This window comes from Hemiscyllium ocellatum, chromosome 45, assembly GCF_020745735.1.
Source record: "Hemiscyllium ocellatum isolate sHemOce1 chromosome 45, sHemOce1.pat.X.cur, whole genome shotgun sequence".
Lineage (NCBI taxonomy): Eukaryota > Metazoa > Chordata > Chondrichthyes > Orectolobiformes > Hemiscylliidae > Hemiscyllium > Hemiscyllium ocellatum.
Window position 1 is genome coordinate 5,356,433 of NC_083445.1, and position 19,054 is coordinate 5,375,486.

Genomic DNA, 19,054 nt, shown 5'->3' on the forward strand with positions numbered 1-19,054 from the left:
TTTTTTTTTTGGTTTATTTATTTATTTATTTATTTATTTATTCTTTTTAACCCCCACACTACCGCCTAACTGCGGTAGTGCTTATTATTTTTAACCCCAGCACCCATGGTGTGTGTGCGCAGGTGTGAGACACAGTGAGAGACAAGGTGTACAAATCTTTATTCAATTTCCACCACCAGGAAAAGTAGGAAGACACCCGAGTGGCCTGTGACAAGCAGTGCCCTTCACATCAAAGAGGGCAATGCTGTGTGATCAAAACAGTGAAGGGGAGGACAGGGATTAAATCAAAGTAGAGTTGGAGGGGGAACTGATGCACTCCACTCCCTGCCAGTCTCTGTGTTTATATCAAATCAGACTTGCAACTAACTGGCTGGCCCTTTAACTGAGAGGATCCATGAGACACCAACTAATTTGTCCATTTCAAAGTTAAACTTTTATTGTTCTGTCACACAAAAAAGAAACCATGCGCACTCACACTGAACAGTCTGTTGTTTCCTCTTTTATAAGTATCGGTATGCTTAAATGTAAAAAGGAGTGTCCGATCACGACATTACAGCTCGCCTGATGTCTTTACAACGTGGAAAAGGGTGACATTGTAGAGGACCTGGTGGCCGTTATTCCATGTATAAAGGACCCGATCTCTGGGGTTGTAATCCAGCATGGATATGTGTGAGTACTGATTGTGAAACGGGATATCAGTGTACTCGTAGCTCGATGTATTAGTGTAGTAGGCGAAGTAAATCTTGGCGCCAGCGAGATGGGAGTTTGTCACGTAGAGCGTGCCGCAGATTACAAACGACTCCCCAGCGCTTCGCTTGGGGTAGCCCGTGTCCCAGCTCTGGAGGATCTCCAGGGTCTGGGAGTCCAGCCGGCTGATGACGATGTTGCCCGCGTTCTGGTTGGTGGTGTAGACGGCCCACAGGCCGCTCTCGTCCACCATCAGGTCGATGTCGGAGAAGCCGCCCCAGGAGTAAGGGTAGGTGTTGTTGTAGCCGGCTCCGTCCAGGCTCCGCTGCACCAGGACACTGCGCGACCTGAAGTGGTACCTGATGACGATGTTGCTCTGGTACTTGTTGTAGTACAGCGAGCCGTTGAAGACCACATGGCCCGTGCCCGCCCAAGGGTGGGGCAGGCGGTAGATCACAAACTTCTCCCCCTTGACAAAGTCGTTGAAGGAGCGGAACTCGCGCACGGTCCGACCGTTCAGGTATCCATCCATGTACCACAACTAAAAAGACAAATAGAACAGTGTGAACACAGCAACATTAGCAGGAGGTAACAGCCTTCTTATTATTCCTGGGAGAAAGTGAGGACTGCAGATGCTGGAGATCAGAGCTGAAAATGTGTTGCTGGAAAAGGGCAGCAGGTCAGGCAGCATCCAAGGAACAGGAGAATTCCCACTCTGGCCTATCACCCTCACCGTATCACCCTCACCTTAACCTCCTTCCACCTATCGCTTTTCCAACACCCCTCCCCCAAGTCCCTCCTCCCTACCTTTTATCTTAGCCTGCTGGACACACTTTCCTCATTCCTGAAGAAGGGCTCATGCCCGAAACGTCGATTCTCCTGCTCCTTGGATGCTGCCTGACCTGCTGCGCTTTTTCAGCAACACATTTTCAGTTCTCATCATTCCTGGACAGGATGTGGGCATCACTGGCTCGGGCAACATTTAAAGCCCATCCCTAATTGCCCGAGAGGACAGTTAAGAGTCAACCACATTGCTGTGGGTCTGGAGTCCCATGTAGGCCAGACCAGGTAAGGATGGGAGTCTGCTGAGTCAGTCTGATCCATCCATCAGATCACGGCTGGTGTTTCTCACAGAGACTAATTAGTGATTTGATAACTGTTCAAAGTTACACAGAGAAAGAAGGGAGTTGGTGAGTGCTATAAGGCCAAATCCACTGAGATTCAAAGGCATTCTGTTCCACTGTGACATCAGTGCAGTGTTGAACAGTGAGTATTAATGAATTCCCCAAGCTGTTTTTGATGCTTAACCACACACTAGTCTGACTAATCAGCTCGATATGTTGTTGGTTTTCAGATCTGAGTGGCTGGTAGTCCAAATGTGTTTGCTAACCTTTTTTGTTTTTGGGTTCCAACAGAGCTGTTGTGCTCTGCGCAGCTTTACAAATTAGAGTCTGGCTCGATCGATACTGTGTCTTGTAAGACTCCTGGCCCCTCTGGTAAAGCTGTCATCCCAGCAATTCAGGTCATTGCTTCCTCAAGTTTCATCAGACAATGAACACTCCCAACCAATGCATCGACACCAGGAAGCTGGCAGGTGAGGGCAGAACTTCCAATCTATTTGCCACAACCCCATCTTTACGCTTCACACCAACCTCCCCCCATCCTCTTCATCTCAGCCTCAGCGTATCTTCCCATTTCTTTCACCACTCATGGATTTGTTGGGCTTCCTGTTGTGCTAATTCCCGACCCCACTCCCCCAGTGTACATTGGCCATTGCCACCAGAAGAATTCCTGGATGACCGTAACAATGACTTCTGATGTTCACTTCCTGTTGTCTTGCCTCCATTTTGTTTACACGTGAAAATGCCAGAGTGAATTGTGCTATCCATTATTGGGACACGAGCATTGCTGGCTTGTCCAGCATCTCCCACCAATCCATAATCACTGCTGCCTGGATCCACAGCGGTGGAACTGAGAGTCTCACTCAGCTGTGCAAGAGGACAGCTAAGGGGACAGCAGTCCACCACATTGCTGTGTGTCTGGAGTAGGCCAGACCGGGTAAAGACTGCAGATTTCCTTTTATAAAAGGCAATGATTTCGCAGTCGCCACTATTAGGCTGACTTTCAATTCAAATATCACCAACTACCGTGGTGGGATTACAGAGTCATAGAGATGTGCAGCATGGAAACAGATCCTTTGGTCCAACCTGTCCACGCCGACCAGATATCCCAACCCAATCTAGTCCCACCTGCCAGCACTCGGCCCATATCCCTCCAAACCCTTCCAATTCATATACCCATCCAAATGCCTCTTAAATGCTATAATTGTACCAGCCTCCACCACATCCTCTGGCAGCTCATTCCATACACGTACCTCCCTCTGTGTGAAAAAGTTGCCCCTTAGGTCTCCTTTATATCTTTCCCCTCTCACCCTAAACCTATGCCCCTCTAGTTCTGGACTCCCTGACCTCAGGGAAAAGACTTTGTCTATTTATCCTATCCATGCCCCTCATAATTTTGTAAACCTCTATAAGGTCACCCCCTCAGCCTCCGACGCTCCAGGGAAAACAGCCCCAGCCTGTTCAGCCTCTCCCTATAGCTCAAATCCTCCAACTCTGGCAACATCCTTGTAAATCTTTTCTGAACCCTTTCAAGTTTCACAAAGTCTTTCCGATAGGAAGGAGACCAGAATTGCACGCAATATTCCAACAGTGGAACTCACAACATATCTTATGGATTCTATGGATGGCTCCAGTGCATTACCCCTGTTTAACTGCACTTTTCTATTCATCCTGAGCCAGCATCTCCCCAGATTTTACTTTCTTTGACAGGCCGGATGCTGAGAAAACATTTCCATCTACTGAAGAGAAGCTCCAACTCGGGAACGTGGTTACAGAATAAAGGGGGAACTCATTTAAAACAGGGGCGTGAAGGAATTTCTTCCCCCAAACCATAGCAAATGTCTACATCTCTCTACTGTAGAGAGTCATCGAGGTTAGATCCCTGGAAGTATTTAAAAAGGAGAGTTTGAAACACTGAGGAGCCGATATGAGGAGCTGGCATAAAAAGCAGTTGACACCTGCAACATATCTTACGAAAGGGTGGGGCAGTGTTGATGGGCCAAATGGCCAACTCCTGCTCCTATTTCTCACACTTTTATCTTCCAGACAGCACTCATAAATTTATTCGTCTGCACGCAACAAAGAATTGCTCATAAGGGTTGGAAAAATCGGGGTTAGACAGCTGTGTGGAATGGGACACCACAATGGCAGATTGTTTTTGCTGTTTGGACTGGGTGAAAAGCAGAGAGAGAGCTGCACACTTGCAATGGGGTAGAACAAGGAGACCTTTAGACTGTGCCTAATGCCATATTTGTACTGTTCTTGGGGCCACTTGATTTCCCAAACTATATTGTCGTCTTGAGGAGCGCAACTCTCCTTCTGCCCAAATAATACAAGGGCTCCATTTACTCCTGGCACACAACTGTGCAGGGGGTTACATAGACAACGGATGCCTTTTTGAAGTGATTCCATAATCTGACAGGAACATCTCCATGAGCTGAGCTTCCCGGGAATGTGAAAACTCTAATTTAGAGCAGGAATATTATCCCTTTGTGGCTCATCAGGGAGTGTCACTCACCAGCTAAGCATTGCTCTGTAAAGGTTCAATTTATTGCGACTCCTAAATGTTGAAACATTGTGATATTAATTAATATCAACTGGGCAAGGTTAGATTAGTCAACAATTTAGCAACAGTGGCATCATTCGCTTATAATTACTGATGTAGATTATGTAAGAACAACCTATTAATCCCACCGTCAGAACATAAACCATTGCGGTGTCATCAGTAACACACCAATTAATTACCTCAAGCTAACCATGAATACTAAATGGGTCATTACCAGGGAAGCTATTGCAAAAGGCACAATAATAAATGCAGTCAGTTGCTCAACATGAGTGACATCCCTAACATTAGAAGATTAATATTTCACAAGAGATCATCAGAGCAAAATAGCTTTGACTGCTGGAAATATATGTAACTGTGACATCTGTTACTCTTAGTTGAAGGTATTCCCATATCAGGGGGACGGCTTTGTGACTGACCACATGACAGGTGGGGAATGACTTGGAATGATCTCCCACAGACTGAGGAAGATCCAACAGTGGGACACCAGTTCTACAGGTGAGGATGTTCCTACAGTAAGAGGTCAGTTCTACAGGTGAGGCTATTCCTACAGTCAGAGATCAGTTCTACAGGTGAGGATGTTCCTACAGTAAGAGGTCAGTTCTACAGGTGAGGCTATTCCTACAGTCAGAGTTCAGTTCTACAGGTGAGGATGTTCCGACAGTCAGAGAGCAGTTCTACAAGTGGGGATGATCTTACAGTGGGAGGTCAGTTCTACAGGTGAGGATGTTCATACAGTCAGAGATCAGTTCCACAGGTGAGGATGTTCGTACAGTCAGAGATCAGTTCTACAGGTGAGGATGTTCGTACAGTGGGACCCCAGTTCTGCAGCTGAGAGCATCCTACAGTGGGTCATCAATTCTACAGGTGAGGAAGGTCAAAGGGAACACAATTGGTTCTTTCTCCCTTTTCAATTCTACATGATTTTCTCAACTTACTAGATGTGTGTCCAGGCAGGTCGGCACATTGGTAGGGAGGGCCCCAGAAACAGTTATACTCTCTGGCTGTTCTGTGCATGGTTTCTGCAATAATTGGGTCATTTCACAGACTAATATCCGTAATCAACCTCAATTTGTCTGTGCGCCAAAAGCTAAACCAGGCAGGAGCTGCTGAGGCAGGAGCCCTGATATACAAAACTTCTAAGCCATGCAGAACTTGAATAATTCTGAAAGGCAACACATTTTGCCAAAGCTCTTTGTTAGGACAATTTTCAAGAATAGTGAAGGGAAAACAGCAACCACACTGTGTGAGAGGAGGGTGTTGATTTGTTGGCAAATGGTGGGGGGGGGCAGGGGGCGTGCTCTGAATGGTAGAGGCATTGCTTTGGTGAATGCACGTGTTGTATGATGACTGACAATTAATGCCCAGCTTTGCTTAAATTTAAATGAAGCAGATTGACTCTGATTGGTTCATTTCCCAAGGCAATGTTGACCAATAAATGGCTGTCCTATTTTGCTGAGCTGAAACGGGTGTCATATGTACAAAGAACCAGGGCCCTGTGTATTACTAGAGTAACCCTCCAGCACCCACACTGCAAGTCCCTCAAATCAGTTGCCAATCTTTGAACAATTGGGATTATTTAACAAATACTGTCTAATTGCAGAATCATAATCATGGAAAACTTTTAAGTGGAAATAATTGAGGAATGGGTCTTGAAGATTCTAAGTGAATAATAGTTCAACCACATGGCAGAGGAATCACATTTTCAAACCACAGCACTCCAAATTCTTCTCCAAATCATCAGGGTGCAGAGGACATTTACCAGGCTGTTGCCTGGAATGGAGAATAGGTCGTACGAGGATAGGTTGAGAGTTCTCGGCCTTTTCTCATTGGAACGCTGAAGGATGAGGGGTGACTTGACAGAGGTTTATAAGATGATCAGGGGAATAGATAGAGTAGACAGTCAGAGACTTTTTCCCCGGGTACAACAGAGTGCTACAAGGGGACATAAATTTAAGGTGAAGGGTGGAAGGTGTGGGGGGATGTCAGGGGTAGGTTCTTTACTCAGAGAGTGGTGGGGGCATGGAATGCGCTGCCTGTGGGAGTGGCAGAGTCAGAATCATTGGTGACCTTTAAGCGGCAATTGGATAGGTACATGGATAGGTGCTTAAGCTAGGACAAATGTTTGGCACAACATCGTGGGCCGAAGGGCCTGTTCTGTGCTGTATTGTTCTATGTTCTATATCCCTTCAGTCGCACATCTTTCCCACACCTACGTTCCGTCCAGAGTTCTCTGAATAGACAAGTAAACTCCGTGACCCATCTCCCTTTGCTGGTCACGTGTGTAATGATCTGGTCGAAGCCACAAGGTCAAGCCAACATTTCTGTACCGCAACGTCCTTCTGATCATTTCTGACGGTCTCAGTCTGGGATTGGTCCACCTACCCGGTTCTCTGTGCTTGAAGCCAGAGTGTCAGTCATCCATGCTCCAAAGCGGGAGCCAGACGCCCGGACGGTGAATGGGTTACTGATCCCCGTCAGCTTTCCACAGCCTGCAGGGTGACACAACAGGTAAGTTCACTTCGGGCCAGAACAGATCACAAGTTATTCAAACCTTCAAATCTTTTTGGGAACGTTCAACAGATTGGGCTAGAGAAGAGGTCAAAGGCCAGCAACGCGTTTCAGTTAAGAAGGGCCTGGGGTAAACGTAGGTGTTCAGGGAAGGTACACTGAGCACACCTCCGACTCATCACTGATGGTCAGGGAGGGGGATGGTGTAGGGAGGGGGGATGGTGTAAGGGGAGGGGGGATGGTGTAGGGAGGTGGGGGATGGTGTAAGGGGAGGGGGGATGGTGTAGGGAGGTGGGGGATGGTGTAAGGGGAGGGGAATGGTGTAAGGGGAGGGGGATGGTGTAAGGGGAGGGGGGATGGTGTAAGGGGAGGGGGGATGGTGTAAGGGGAGGGGGGAATGGTGTGGGGAGGTGGGGGATGGTGTAAGGGGAGGGGGGTGTGATGTGAGGGGAGGGGGGGATGGTGTGGGGATGTGGGGGGTGGTGTAAGGGGAGGGGGGGTGTGATGTGAGGGGAGGGGGGATGGTGTGGGGATGTGGGGGATGGTGTAAGGGGAGGGGGTGTGATGTGAGGGGAGGGGGAATGGTGTAAGGGGAGGGGGGATGGTGTAAGGGGAGGGGGGTGTGATGGGAGGGGAGGAGGGATGGTGTGGGGATGTGGGGGATGGTGTAAGGGGAGGGGGGATGGTGTAAGGGGAGGAGGGGTGTGATGGGAGGGGAGGAGGGATGGTGTGGGGGTGTGGGGATGTGGGAGATGGTGTAAGGGGAGGGGGGGTGTGATGTAAGGGGAGGGGGGATGGTGTAGGGGGAGGGGGGTGTGATGTGAGGGGAGGAGGGATGGTGTAGATGAGTGAGTGGTGCAGGGAGGTGTGGGGGTGATGGTCAGTGGAGGTTCAATGATGTATAAGTGGTGGGGGGGGAATGGTCTGAGGGGAGGGGTAAGTGATGGTAAGGGGAGTGGAGGGAGTGGGGTACATGGTTATCCAGATGTCTGATCATTTTCAACGTGGGAAGGGGCAAGAGGTGAACGAGCGCTGAGCTGCTATCATCCTGAGAACAAGCACTGGGCCCTGTATTAACTCCTCACTGAAACAGTCACAGTCGCGGAGTAACGGAAGTGTTCCAGAAAGGGAGGATTACAGAAGCCTTTACCTAGTTTCTGCATGCAGGCGTGGAGTCTCTGCTCAAGGAGCATAACCCGGTGCTGGAGTTCCTCATAGTCATAGGCGCCCATCTCTTCCTGGATTCCCAGCAGGACCACTGACAAGTTCCGAACTTCTTCCTTTAGCTTTAGAATCAGTCTGGCGTCCGATTTGTATTGATCGAGGACCGGTATCAGTGGCAACAATTCATTCATCTTCTCCTTGAGTTCCTGTCAAATGTCAAAGCAGTTTGCTGAATCAGTCTTTTCGCAATAAATACCCTCATCCATCAGAGTAATAGCTCACCCTTCCCTATCGCTCTGTTACATCGATCGTTACTCACTCAAATCAGTTTCATTTGGAAATATTGAGATCCAGACATCAATTACCGCTGAGGCCATGACCAGGCTAAAGCAGATTTCTAAGGCATTACCATATGAGGTAACCAGACATCACACAGAGTTAACAGGATATTGTACTGGGATAAGCAACTCTAGTTAGATGGAAACATAGACAATAGGAGCAGGAATAGGCCATGAAACGTTAATGTCCTGTAGGGAAGGGAGCTGCTGTCCTTACCTGATTTAGCCTACACGTGACTCCAGACCCACAGTATTGTGACTGAGTCTTAACTGGGCAATTAGGGGTGGACAATAAATGCTGGCCTTCCCAGCCAACCTGTGAAGGATTTAAAAAATAATCCAGCCCTTTCAGCCTGCTCCACCATTAATATGATCACGGCTGGTCATCCAACTCAGTCCCCTGGTGCCACTTTCTCCCTTTGATCGCTTTCACCCCAGGAACTATATCTATCTCCTCCTTGCAAATATTCAATGCTTTGGTTTCAACTGCTTTCTGTGGCAGAGAATTCCACAGACACTCCCCCACCCCCCCCCCCAACTCTCTCGGTGAAGACATTTCTCCTCAGATCAGTCCCAAATGGCTGACCATTTATCTTTAGAGTTTGACCCTGGTTCTGAACTCTGCGGTCTTCGGGAATAACCCTCCTGTGTTTCCCCTGGGTAGCCCTGTCAGACAGATGACACAAGTATATTTGAGGGTAAGATGGAGATAGGTATACAGAGTTATGGTGATTGGGTGAGATGATAAAGGTGTGGGGAAGCTCATATGGAGGATAAATCATCGTAGCTCTGGTCACCACACTGGAAAGGGAAGTCACTCACTATCCATACCTCCCTTGCTGTCTCACTTCACTCACTATTCTCACCTCCCTCCCTCATTTCACTCAATGCCTCCCTTGCTGCCTTATTTCACTCACTATCCTCACCTCCTCACTCTCTCATTTAACTCACTCACTCCCTCATTTCACTCACTATCCTCACCTCCCTCACTCCCTCATTTCACTCACTGCCCCATTTAACTCACTATCCTCACCTCCCTCATTGCCTCATTTCACTCACTACATCCCTTGCTCCCTCCTCTCACTTATTCTCTCCCCTTCCCCCACCCCCACTCACTACCCTCTCATCGCCCTCATTTGCAATCCTGGTCCCTCTCACTTGCCTTCCTATCCCTTTGCCCTGGGGGGTGAGCTGGAGGGGGTCAGTGAGGGGTCAGCAATTCCTGGTCAATTCAGATGCTGAAGTTGCATAGAACCAACAGTGTGATGATATCTGATCATCCACTCTGTAACTGAAGAGCAGAACTGGTTTGAGAGGTTGTAGGACACAGCTCAGAGGAAATTGCAGAGAACAACTCTTGAGTGATAACCTTGTAGGCAGCATGGCAGTCTGGGTACAAGCCCCAGGGACCAATGAGGTCCTTATCTCTGAAACCCCTCCAACCCCAAATCCTCTGAGATACCTACCAACCTCTATACCCCTGGTCACAGTCCCTTCATCATTATTGGCCGTCCCTCAGGTGCCTGGACTCCAAGCTCTGGACTTCCATCTCTCCATCTCTCCCTCCTTGCCTTCTTTCTAAGAATCTTCTAAGACCTGCTGCCCTGGCCAAGCCTTTGGTCAGCTGAATGTGGCCTTAAGTCACCCATGATTGAATTTAATTTGATAATTGTTCTGGTCCTCGATTAATATACAGAAGGTGCGCTATAAATTGGGGGTGGGGTGGAGGGGTGGGTGGTGGTGGTGGTGATGTAGGGAATTCAGTGATGCTTCAAAGACTTATAACATTTACCTTGAAGAAACTGATGCCCAGAATCTTCCTCCCCAATGACCACATAAGCTAATGCATCTCATAGCCAGACTAACACAGACATGGTGGGATACTGGTATTGCCTGTCAACTAGTACACCACAGGACCAGCCTAGTGGTCGGAGGTTATAGGTTCAAATCCAGCCCTTGGCAGTTTCTGGAATTTAACTTTAGTTAATAAATCCTCAATTCAAGACTTGACATTAGAAATGGTGGCATTTGTTTAGTGAGGGAAATTGGTCATCATTATCTTTTTTTTAATTCACAAGGGTGTTGCTGGCTGAGCCAGCCTTCATTACTCATCCCAGAAGGTGGTTAAGAGTCAACCACATTGCTGTGGGTCTGGAGTCACATGTAGGCCAGACCGGGTAAAGATGGCAGTTTCCTTCCCTAAAGGACATTAGTCATCCAGATGGGTTTTCCTCCCCCACAATCAGAAATGGATTTGTGGTCATCATTAGATCCCTAATTCTGATTTTGACTGAATTCAAATTCCACCTTCTGCCATAGCAGGATTTGAACCTGGGTCCCCAGAACATCCTGATGAAGGGCTTTTTGCCCGAAAACGTCGATTTCCCTGCTCCTCGGACGCTGCCTGACCTGCTGTGCTTTTCCAGCACCACTCTAATCTAAACTCTGGCTTCCAGCATCTGCAGTCCTCACCTTTCCCCAGAACATCGTCTGGGTCTCTGGATTAACAATCCTGCGATATTACCATAATGGCTGTCACCTCCCCACGACTTCAGACCCACAGCGATGTGATTGACTCTCAGCTAGAATGTGGAGCTAGCTGAGGAAGCTAGTCAGTGCTAAGACAATTATGGATGGGGTTGATCTTTTTAATTGCCTGTTACATGTGGTGCTTTGCAGAGAGGGATACTGAAAGGAATTCAGCTGAAACCGTGCCTTTCCTCAGTAACAATGCAAACAGCCATGTGGGAACAGGATATCATTATACCTGCACATGCATCTTTAAAGAAAGTAGATGTAATTTGTGACCAGTAATTTAATCTGACAGTTTATCCATAGCTAAATTGAAACGTTTTGCTTGGTTTGGCACCTAATTTATGAATCAGCGAATGTAACATCAATCTTCTTGACACTTGTTTTGCTTATGAAATTCAAAATCCTTGCCTTAAAATACATCTACATCCCCCTAGACCCCTGAATGACACTAAATATTGTTTACAAATTTTAATCAGACGGCTTTTTTCATTTTAACAAACAGAATGCATTAGCTGAAACAGACAAGGAAGCAAGGAAGGATGTGTTAATAAACAACGGGCCTCAAAGTCTTACATTAATCTACATCTGCTTCTCACAGTGCAGGGGCTGGGAAAGGCAACTGATGATTTATGAGCACCTACAAAGCTGATTTATTTTTTAAAAAAACTGCGTATTTTGCTGCAAACGTGAGGAAGCCCTATAATTCTCCACTTGCCATCTCCCACCTGAATCCTTTAGTCAGCAATTCCATTACCAATTTTAAAAAAAAGGATGCTTGAGATACGAAGAGAAAGTAACGTTTGTTGCCCATCCCTGGGTGATGGTGGGTGATCAATCCCCTCTTCTTCATCAAAGGAAACGTGATGGGCTAGTGGTGTTATAGCTGCACTCTTCACCCAGAGACCACATTAATGTTCTGGGGACCTGGATTCAAATTCCATCATGGTAGAATTTGAATTCATTGTTTTTTAAGAAAAAATCTTGATTTAAGAGTCTAATGTTGAGTCCACTGTCAATTGTTGGAAAACCCATCTGGTTCACTAATATCCTTTAGGGAAGGACACTGCCATCCTGATCTGGTATGACCTACGTGTGACTCCAGACCTATAGCATTGCGGTTGACTCTTAACTGCCCTCTGGACAATTAGGGATGGGCAATAAATGCTGGTCTAGTCAGCGACGCCCTAATGAATAAGTACATTTTTAAAATTGCACTGCCATAGCATTGTGTGCAAGGGAGTGATAGAATTGTGACCCAGCGGTGATGAAGGAACAGTGATATATTTCCAAGTCAGGGTGATGTATCATTTAGAGGGGCATTTGTAGCTGATGATGTTCACCTCCCTAGCATTCCATTTTAAGGATCACTTGTTAAATCTATATCCCTAGGAATTGAAGACAAATGATATTTGTTTTCTTCAGTTTTGTCTATATCTAGAAGTGCTCTTACACAAAACTGAATATTCTTTTTCCCCATCAACAGATCACCCATTTTTCTTTTAATATCTATTAACTAACACCAATGAATCATCCACATTTTCCAGTTGAATAATTTATGTGTAAAATCTGATAAGAGTAATTAGAATGATTTAGGTGAGGGAGAGGTAGGGAAAGAGGGAGAGGACTAAAGTAAAATAGAATGGGAAGGAGGAGACTTGACAATGGTCTTGGTTAGGAGATTAGTAATGAGTGAGTATTCGACCTGGAAGCAGCTGATGAGAGGGGTATGTGGGATTTATTTAAAACAGTAAAACACATAATAAATTATGAAGCAGGCATTTCCGCAAACCAACTCATTTCTCCGGGAAACAAAAAAAAAATTGTTGGAAAAGCTCAGCAGGTCCACGGAGAGAGAAATCAGAGTTAATGTTTCGGGTCAAGTGATCCTTCCTCAGAACTTGAACCGAAATGTTAACTCTGCTTTCTCTCCACAGATGTTGTCAGACTTGTTGGGCTTTTCCAACACCCTCTACCTTTATTTCTGACTGACAGCAGTCCTTTCAATTTTCATTTGTGTATGTGCAGCTTGCAAATCCACAGCAGGTCAACAGACAGACAGAGTCACAAAACTGTGTACACACAGCACATGGTGTTCTTAAAGGTGAACGCTGTTAAAGGCATGATTTGGGGTTGCCGGTGTTGGACTGGGGTGTATACAGTAAAACAAAATCACAAAACACCAGGTTATGGTCCAACTGGTTTATTTGGAAGCACTAGCTTTCAGAGCACTGCTCCTTCATCAGGTGGTTATCTTAAAGGCAAGGTGCACGATCTCCAAGAATTAAAATGTGAAGATCAGTTACATAAATTAGCTGTGAAGGTTTAACTGGAGCTGAAGAATAATTTTTCCATTCTACCTCTTGCACTTCTCACAATTCCATGTGTTAAAAGTTGGTTATTCAATTGGAGTGTTTAAGGTTTTGAAAGGACCTAGAGGGGCTCATGGGGACTGTATGACAGAATCAAAAGGGAGACAAACTGGGAGGCATTCCATCTCCCACTGGGTAATCAACATGTGGAACTCTCCCCCACAAACTTCCCTTAACTGCCTGATAATTTACCACTAATGAATGAGTTAATTATCAGAATTAATAGGAAAATGTATCTATTAACTCATGTGTGTGTTCATCAATTCAATTCAATTAATCACAAGCAAGTACCTGCTCTGAAAGACGAGGTCTCAGTATATATTCATTTTTTATATCCAGGCTATCCCTCATTTTAAACAGCACTCCTCATTATAAACAAAATGAATTCCCTTTGCTCTGAATTGTAAATATTTGATTTGGTTAACGGTCCAATTAAGTCTTTCCTCCAGACAGACCATCCGTTAAAGTCTCCCAATCACTCAGCTCCAGGACAATTAGGGATGGGCGACCAACACTGAATGGATGCCCACAGCTCTTGAAAGAAAGGAAGAAGAAAGAGGAATATTGTGTGATCTGAGATGGGTTAAGGAGCTGGTTCTCGGATTTGCTGTGAGGAAGGATTGCCTTCCTACAAGGTAGGGAGTGAAGTTCAAACACCTTTCAGAGTCCTGGGCTTTATCATGAGCTGCAAAATGGCAATGCAGACCAAGCTGGAGTAAACGAGGGACGGACAGACAAACCATCAGCTCATCAGCCTTTGCGCCAAAATAGAGACTCACAGCATGGAAACAGACTCTTTGGCCTAACTCATCCACGCTGATTCCCAAACGAAACTAGTCGCATTTGCCTGTGTTTGGTCTTCTGAAACTTTCCTACTCATGTATCTGTCCAAATATCTTTCAGGTTTTGTGACTGTAACTGTATCAACCATTTCCTCTGGCAGTTCATTCCAAATATGCAACACCCTCTCAGAGCCAGAGGAGATGAATATCTTTCAGCACACTGTGGAAGGTAAGCGTGCTCACTAATCTTTCGCACACACAGGAGATCTTTTCCTCAGCCCACGCATCCCTCAGTGCTGACGGATCTGATCTGTTATTTCTCTGCTGCACTAGGTGCTCACTCTCACTTGATGTTGATTTTGGGAGACTTTAACGGATGGCTTGTCTGGAGGAAAGTCTTAATTAGATCTTCAACCAAATCAAATATTTACAATTCAGAGCAAAGGGAATTCATTTTGTTTATAATGAGGAGTGCTGTTTAAAATGAGGGATAGCCTGGATACAAAAAGTGAATATATACTGAGACCTCGCAGAGTGCCTTTCAGAGCAGGTACTTGCTTGTGATTAATTGAATTGAATTGAATTGATGAACACACACATGAGTTATTAGATACATTTTCCCAATAATTCTGAGAATTAACTCCTTCATTTCTTAATCTCGTTTAAATCAACATGGACCAACTCAAGGGAAGTTGTAAATTATCAGAGAACTTCCACTCAGAATCTTGTCATAGGTTTATAGAGACTTAGAGATATATAGCAGGGAAACAGACCCTTCGGTCCATCTTGTCCATACTGGTTGGGTATCCTAAATTAATCTAGTTCCATTTGCCAGTATATGGTCCATATCCCTCTAAACCCATCCAATTCATATACCCATCCAGGTGCCTTTTAAATGCTGTAATTGTACCAGCCTCCACCACATCCTCTGGCAGCTCATTCCATACACACACCACCCTCTGCATGAAACAAGTTGTCCCTTGCATCCTTTTTAAATCTTTTCCCCTCCATTCTCTTTACCCTACCCATGCCCCTCATGATTTTAAAAACCTCTACAAGGTCACCCCTCAGCTTCTGATGCTCCAGGGAAAAGCAGTTCCAATTATTTGAAGTCTTTATTGTCAACTTACAGGCGGTGAAGAAATTGAAACAGACCTGTACATTTGTCTGCCCAGCTAAAGTAAGGGTGAGAAAAAGTTGCTGGTTTCCAAGGTAACAATCTTAAGTTGATTAAAAATAATGTAATTTTTTTTCTAAAAATAAAATTCAAGCTCAGGAACTATTTTCCTCACTTAATTAGATTGTCCCAGAATAACTTCTGCAGATTCTATATCTAAAGTTTTTACCATTCTGACTCCTCTTGGAGGTAGTAAATCTCTAGAATCCTCTATCCTAGAAACTTTGATCGTTGAGTGTTTTTAAGGCAAAGATATTTGAATGTTTAAAGATATCAAGGGATGAGGGGTGTTGCGCAAGAATATTTTAAAATTATTCATTCACAGAATGAGCATGCTGCTGGTTAGGCCAGACCCAATCCCTGATTGGTGAGAGCGCAGTTAAGGCTCAACCATATGGAGTCACATGTAGGCCTGGCCAGGTAAGGATGGCAGTTTCCTTCTCTATTGCACATTAGTGAACCAGATGGGTGCTTCCTGACAATCAACAATGGATTCATGATCATTGCTAGTCTCCCAATTCCAGAGTTTTATTGAATTCTAATTCCACCAATTGCTGTAGAGGGATTGGAACCCAGGTCCCCAGAACATGAGCTGGGATCTCTTGATCAACAATCCAGTGATAACACCTTCAGGCCGTCACCTCCCCGTTGAACCCTTTGTTTTGAGCTTGAAGATTAGCACGTGAGGGGCTGAATGGCCTCACACTGTCTTTGAAATTCTCTATCTCTGTCTGTGTCTGTGGATGCTCCATTAGAGAGTGCATTTCAGACCAGGAGAGGGAGAGTTTTGATCTCTGAGGGGACAAGCAGAGTGGCTGGGAAAGCAGAGCTGAGGTCCCACCTGTTGAAAGATACAGCAGATGTGATGGGCTGAATGGTCTACGCTTGCTGCTTTTTCTTCTGTTCTCCTAGGCAGGAAGGCGATAGTGTTGTTCACTAACGCCTTCCATCCTGACCTGAAATTCACCTGGACTGTCTCAGACTCCTCCCTCCCCTTCCTAGATCTTTCCATTTCTATCTCATTCCTGATGAAGGGCTTATGCTCGAAACATCGAATTCTCTATTCCTGAGATGCTGCCTGGCCTGCTGTGCTTTGACCAGCAACACATTTGCAGATAGTGTTGTTTTAGCTAGTCCAGGGTGCTACTTTTGAATCAATTATTTCACAGGATGTGGGTGTCGCTAGCTAGGTCAGCATCCACGCCCATCTCTAATTGCCCTTGAGGAGGTGGTAGTGACCTCCCTTCTGGAACCAGTGCTGTCCATGTGGCATCCGTGCACCCACAATGCCTTTAGAAAGGGAGTTCCAGCATTTTGACCCAGCAACGGGTGAGTAGCGAAGGTCTTTTCCCTCAGGTGGGAGAGAGTACAAAACTAGAGGGCGTATTTTTAAGGTGAGAGGAGAAAGGTTCAAAAGAGGGTGGTCGGCGTGTGGAATGAATTTCCAGAGGAAATGGTGGATGCAGGGACTGTTGCGGCATTTAAATGACATTTGGACAGGAGCATGAATAGGAAAGATTTGGCAGGATATGGGCAAATCGCAGGCAGGCGGGACTAGTTTAGTTTGGGAAACCGGATTGGCATGGACGGGTTGGACCGAGGGTCTGTTTCCTGTGCTGTATGACTCAGAAGGAACAGTAATATGTTTCCAAGTCAGGATGGTGGGGGAGCTTGGAAGGGAACTTGCAGGAGGTGTTGCTCCCATGTATCTGCTGCCCTTGTCCTTCGAGATGGAAGTGGTCGTGGGTGAGGTTGACCATCACCCAATTCCCTGTTGGACAATGCCAACATCACCATCTGCTCTGTTTTGTGAAGTCCGTGCCACCGCTCATTGCTGCCTCGCCTGGTCATGCCCAGCTCAGACTGTGACTTACTCATTGCCTTAAACTCTTGATAATTGTGCCAATTATACATGGTGCTGTAAGGTCTGAACACCAGACCTTCTGCTGCAAGTCAAGATCATTCACCATTTCACAAGCCCTAACAAACCTGGACTGCATTGACGTGTGAGAATCTGCTCTGCATTTGTTTCATAAGAAACTCGAATGACTGCACCAATTAACAAGCATCTGGAGTGCGGGAGCTATTTCTGAATTCGCAGTGGGGAATATGCCTAGGTGCCCACAGCTTTCAAGACATGGAGATGATTGCTCAACAAAAAAGATGATAACAAAACAATGTATCATCGACTTGACTGTCTGGGTAACATGGATCAACAGTTCCAAGTTGGGACAACAGAAAGGTATGTCTGCCCACTCATAGACACACGGCAACATCGTGACACACACAGGCACAGACAGAAAAAGTAACTCCCACAGGTATACAAAACCAATACCTGAACAAAAAACACAGCAACACACTGAGACCCACAGAAACACGACCACACTGAGACCCACAGAAACATGACCACACGGTGACCCACAGAAACACGATCACACCCAGACCCACAGAGACACGACCGCACTGAGGCCGACTGAAACAAGACCAAAATGAGACCTACAGAAATATGACCACACTGCGACCAACAGAAACATGACTACACTGTGACCCACAGAAACACGACCACACTGAGACCGACAGAAACACGACCACACAGAGACCCACAGAAACATGACCACATGGTGATCGACAGATACATTATCGCACCGAGACCCACAGAAACACGACCATACTGAGACCCACAGAAACACGATCGCACTGAGACCCACAGAAACACGACCACACTGCGACCGACAGAAACACGACCACACGGTGACCCACAGAAACACGATCACACTGTGACCCACAGAAACACGACGACACAGAGACCCACAGAAACACGACCACACTGAAACCCACAGAAAAAAGATCACACTGTGAACCACAGAAACACAATAACACAGAGACCAACAGAAACGCGATCACACTGTGACCCACAGAAACACGATCGCACTGTGACCCTCAGAAACACGACTACAATGAAACCAACAGAAACACTATCACACTGAGACCCACAGAAACATGACCACACTGAGACCCACAGATACACGACCACACTGAGACCCACAGAAAGACGATGACACTGAGACCCACAGAAACACGACCACACTGAGGCCCACATACACACGATCACACTGTGACCCACAGAAACACGGTCACACTGAGACACACATAAACACGTCCACACGGAGACCGACAGAAACACGACCACACTGAGACCCACAGAAACACGACCACACTGAGACCCACATACACACGATCACATTGAGACCCACAGAAACACAATCACATTAAGACCCACAGATATACGATCACACAGTGATCAACAGAAAAATTATCGCACTGAGACCCACAGAAACACGACCACACTGAGACCCACAGAAACACGACCACATTGAGACTGACAGAGACACGACCACACCGAGACACACAGAAACACGATCACACTGAGACCAACAGAAACATGATCACACTGAGACCCATAGAAATACGGTCACACTTAGACCCACAGAAACATTACCGCACTGAGACCCACAGAAACACGATCACACTGAGACCCACAGAAACACCACCACAAGGAGACCCACAGAAACACGATCACACTGAGACCCACAGAAACACGACTGCACTGAGATCCACAGAAACACGACCACACTGAGACCCACAGAAATACGACCACACCAATACCGACAGAATCGTGACCACACTGAGACCCACAGAAACGTGATCACACTGACACCCACAGGAACACGATAACACTGAGACCCACAAAAACACGACACACTGAGACCCACAGAAACACGATCACACTGAGACACATAAAAACAC

At 46.2% G+C, this 19,054-nt stretch overlaps 1 protein-coding gene across 5 annotated transcripts in view; it reads right to left on the bottom strand.

The window, feature by feature from the left end:
- Nucleotides 1-550: 550 nt before the first annotated feature.
- The window catches only part of olfm2a (olfactomedin 2a), a 294,040-nt gene continuing 275,536 nt past the window's right edge, over nt 551-19,054 (bottom strand). For all 5 annotated transcript variants that reach the window (XM_060854991.1, XM_060854990.1, XM_060854992.1 and 2 more), the window contains 3 exons: nt 8,033-8,252; nt 6,757-6,863; nt 551-1,228 (listed from right to left, as the gene is read on the bottom strand). In XM_060854991.1, coding sequence (XP_060710974.1) covers nt 551-1,228; nt 6,757-6,863; nt 8,033-8,252 — 1,005 coding nt within the window. The remainder of the gene's footprint in view (nt 1,229-6,756; nt 6,864-8,032; nt 8,253-19,054) is intronic.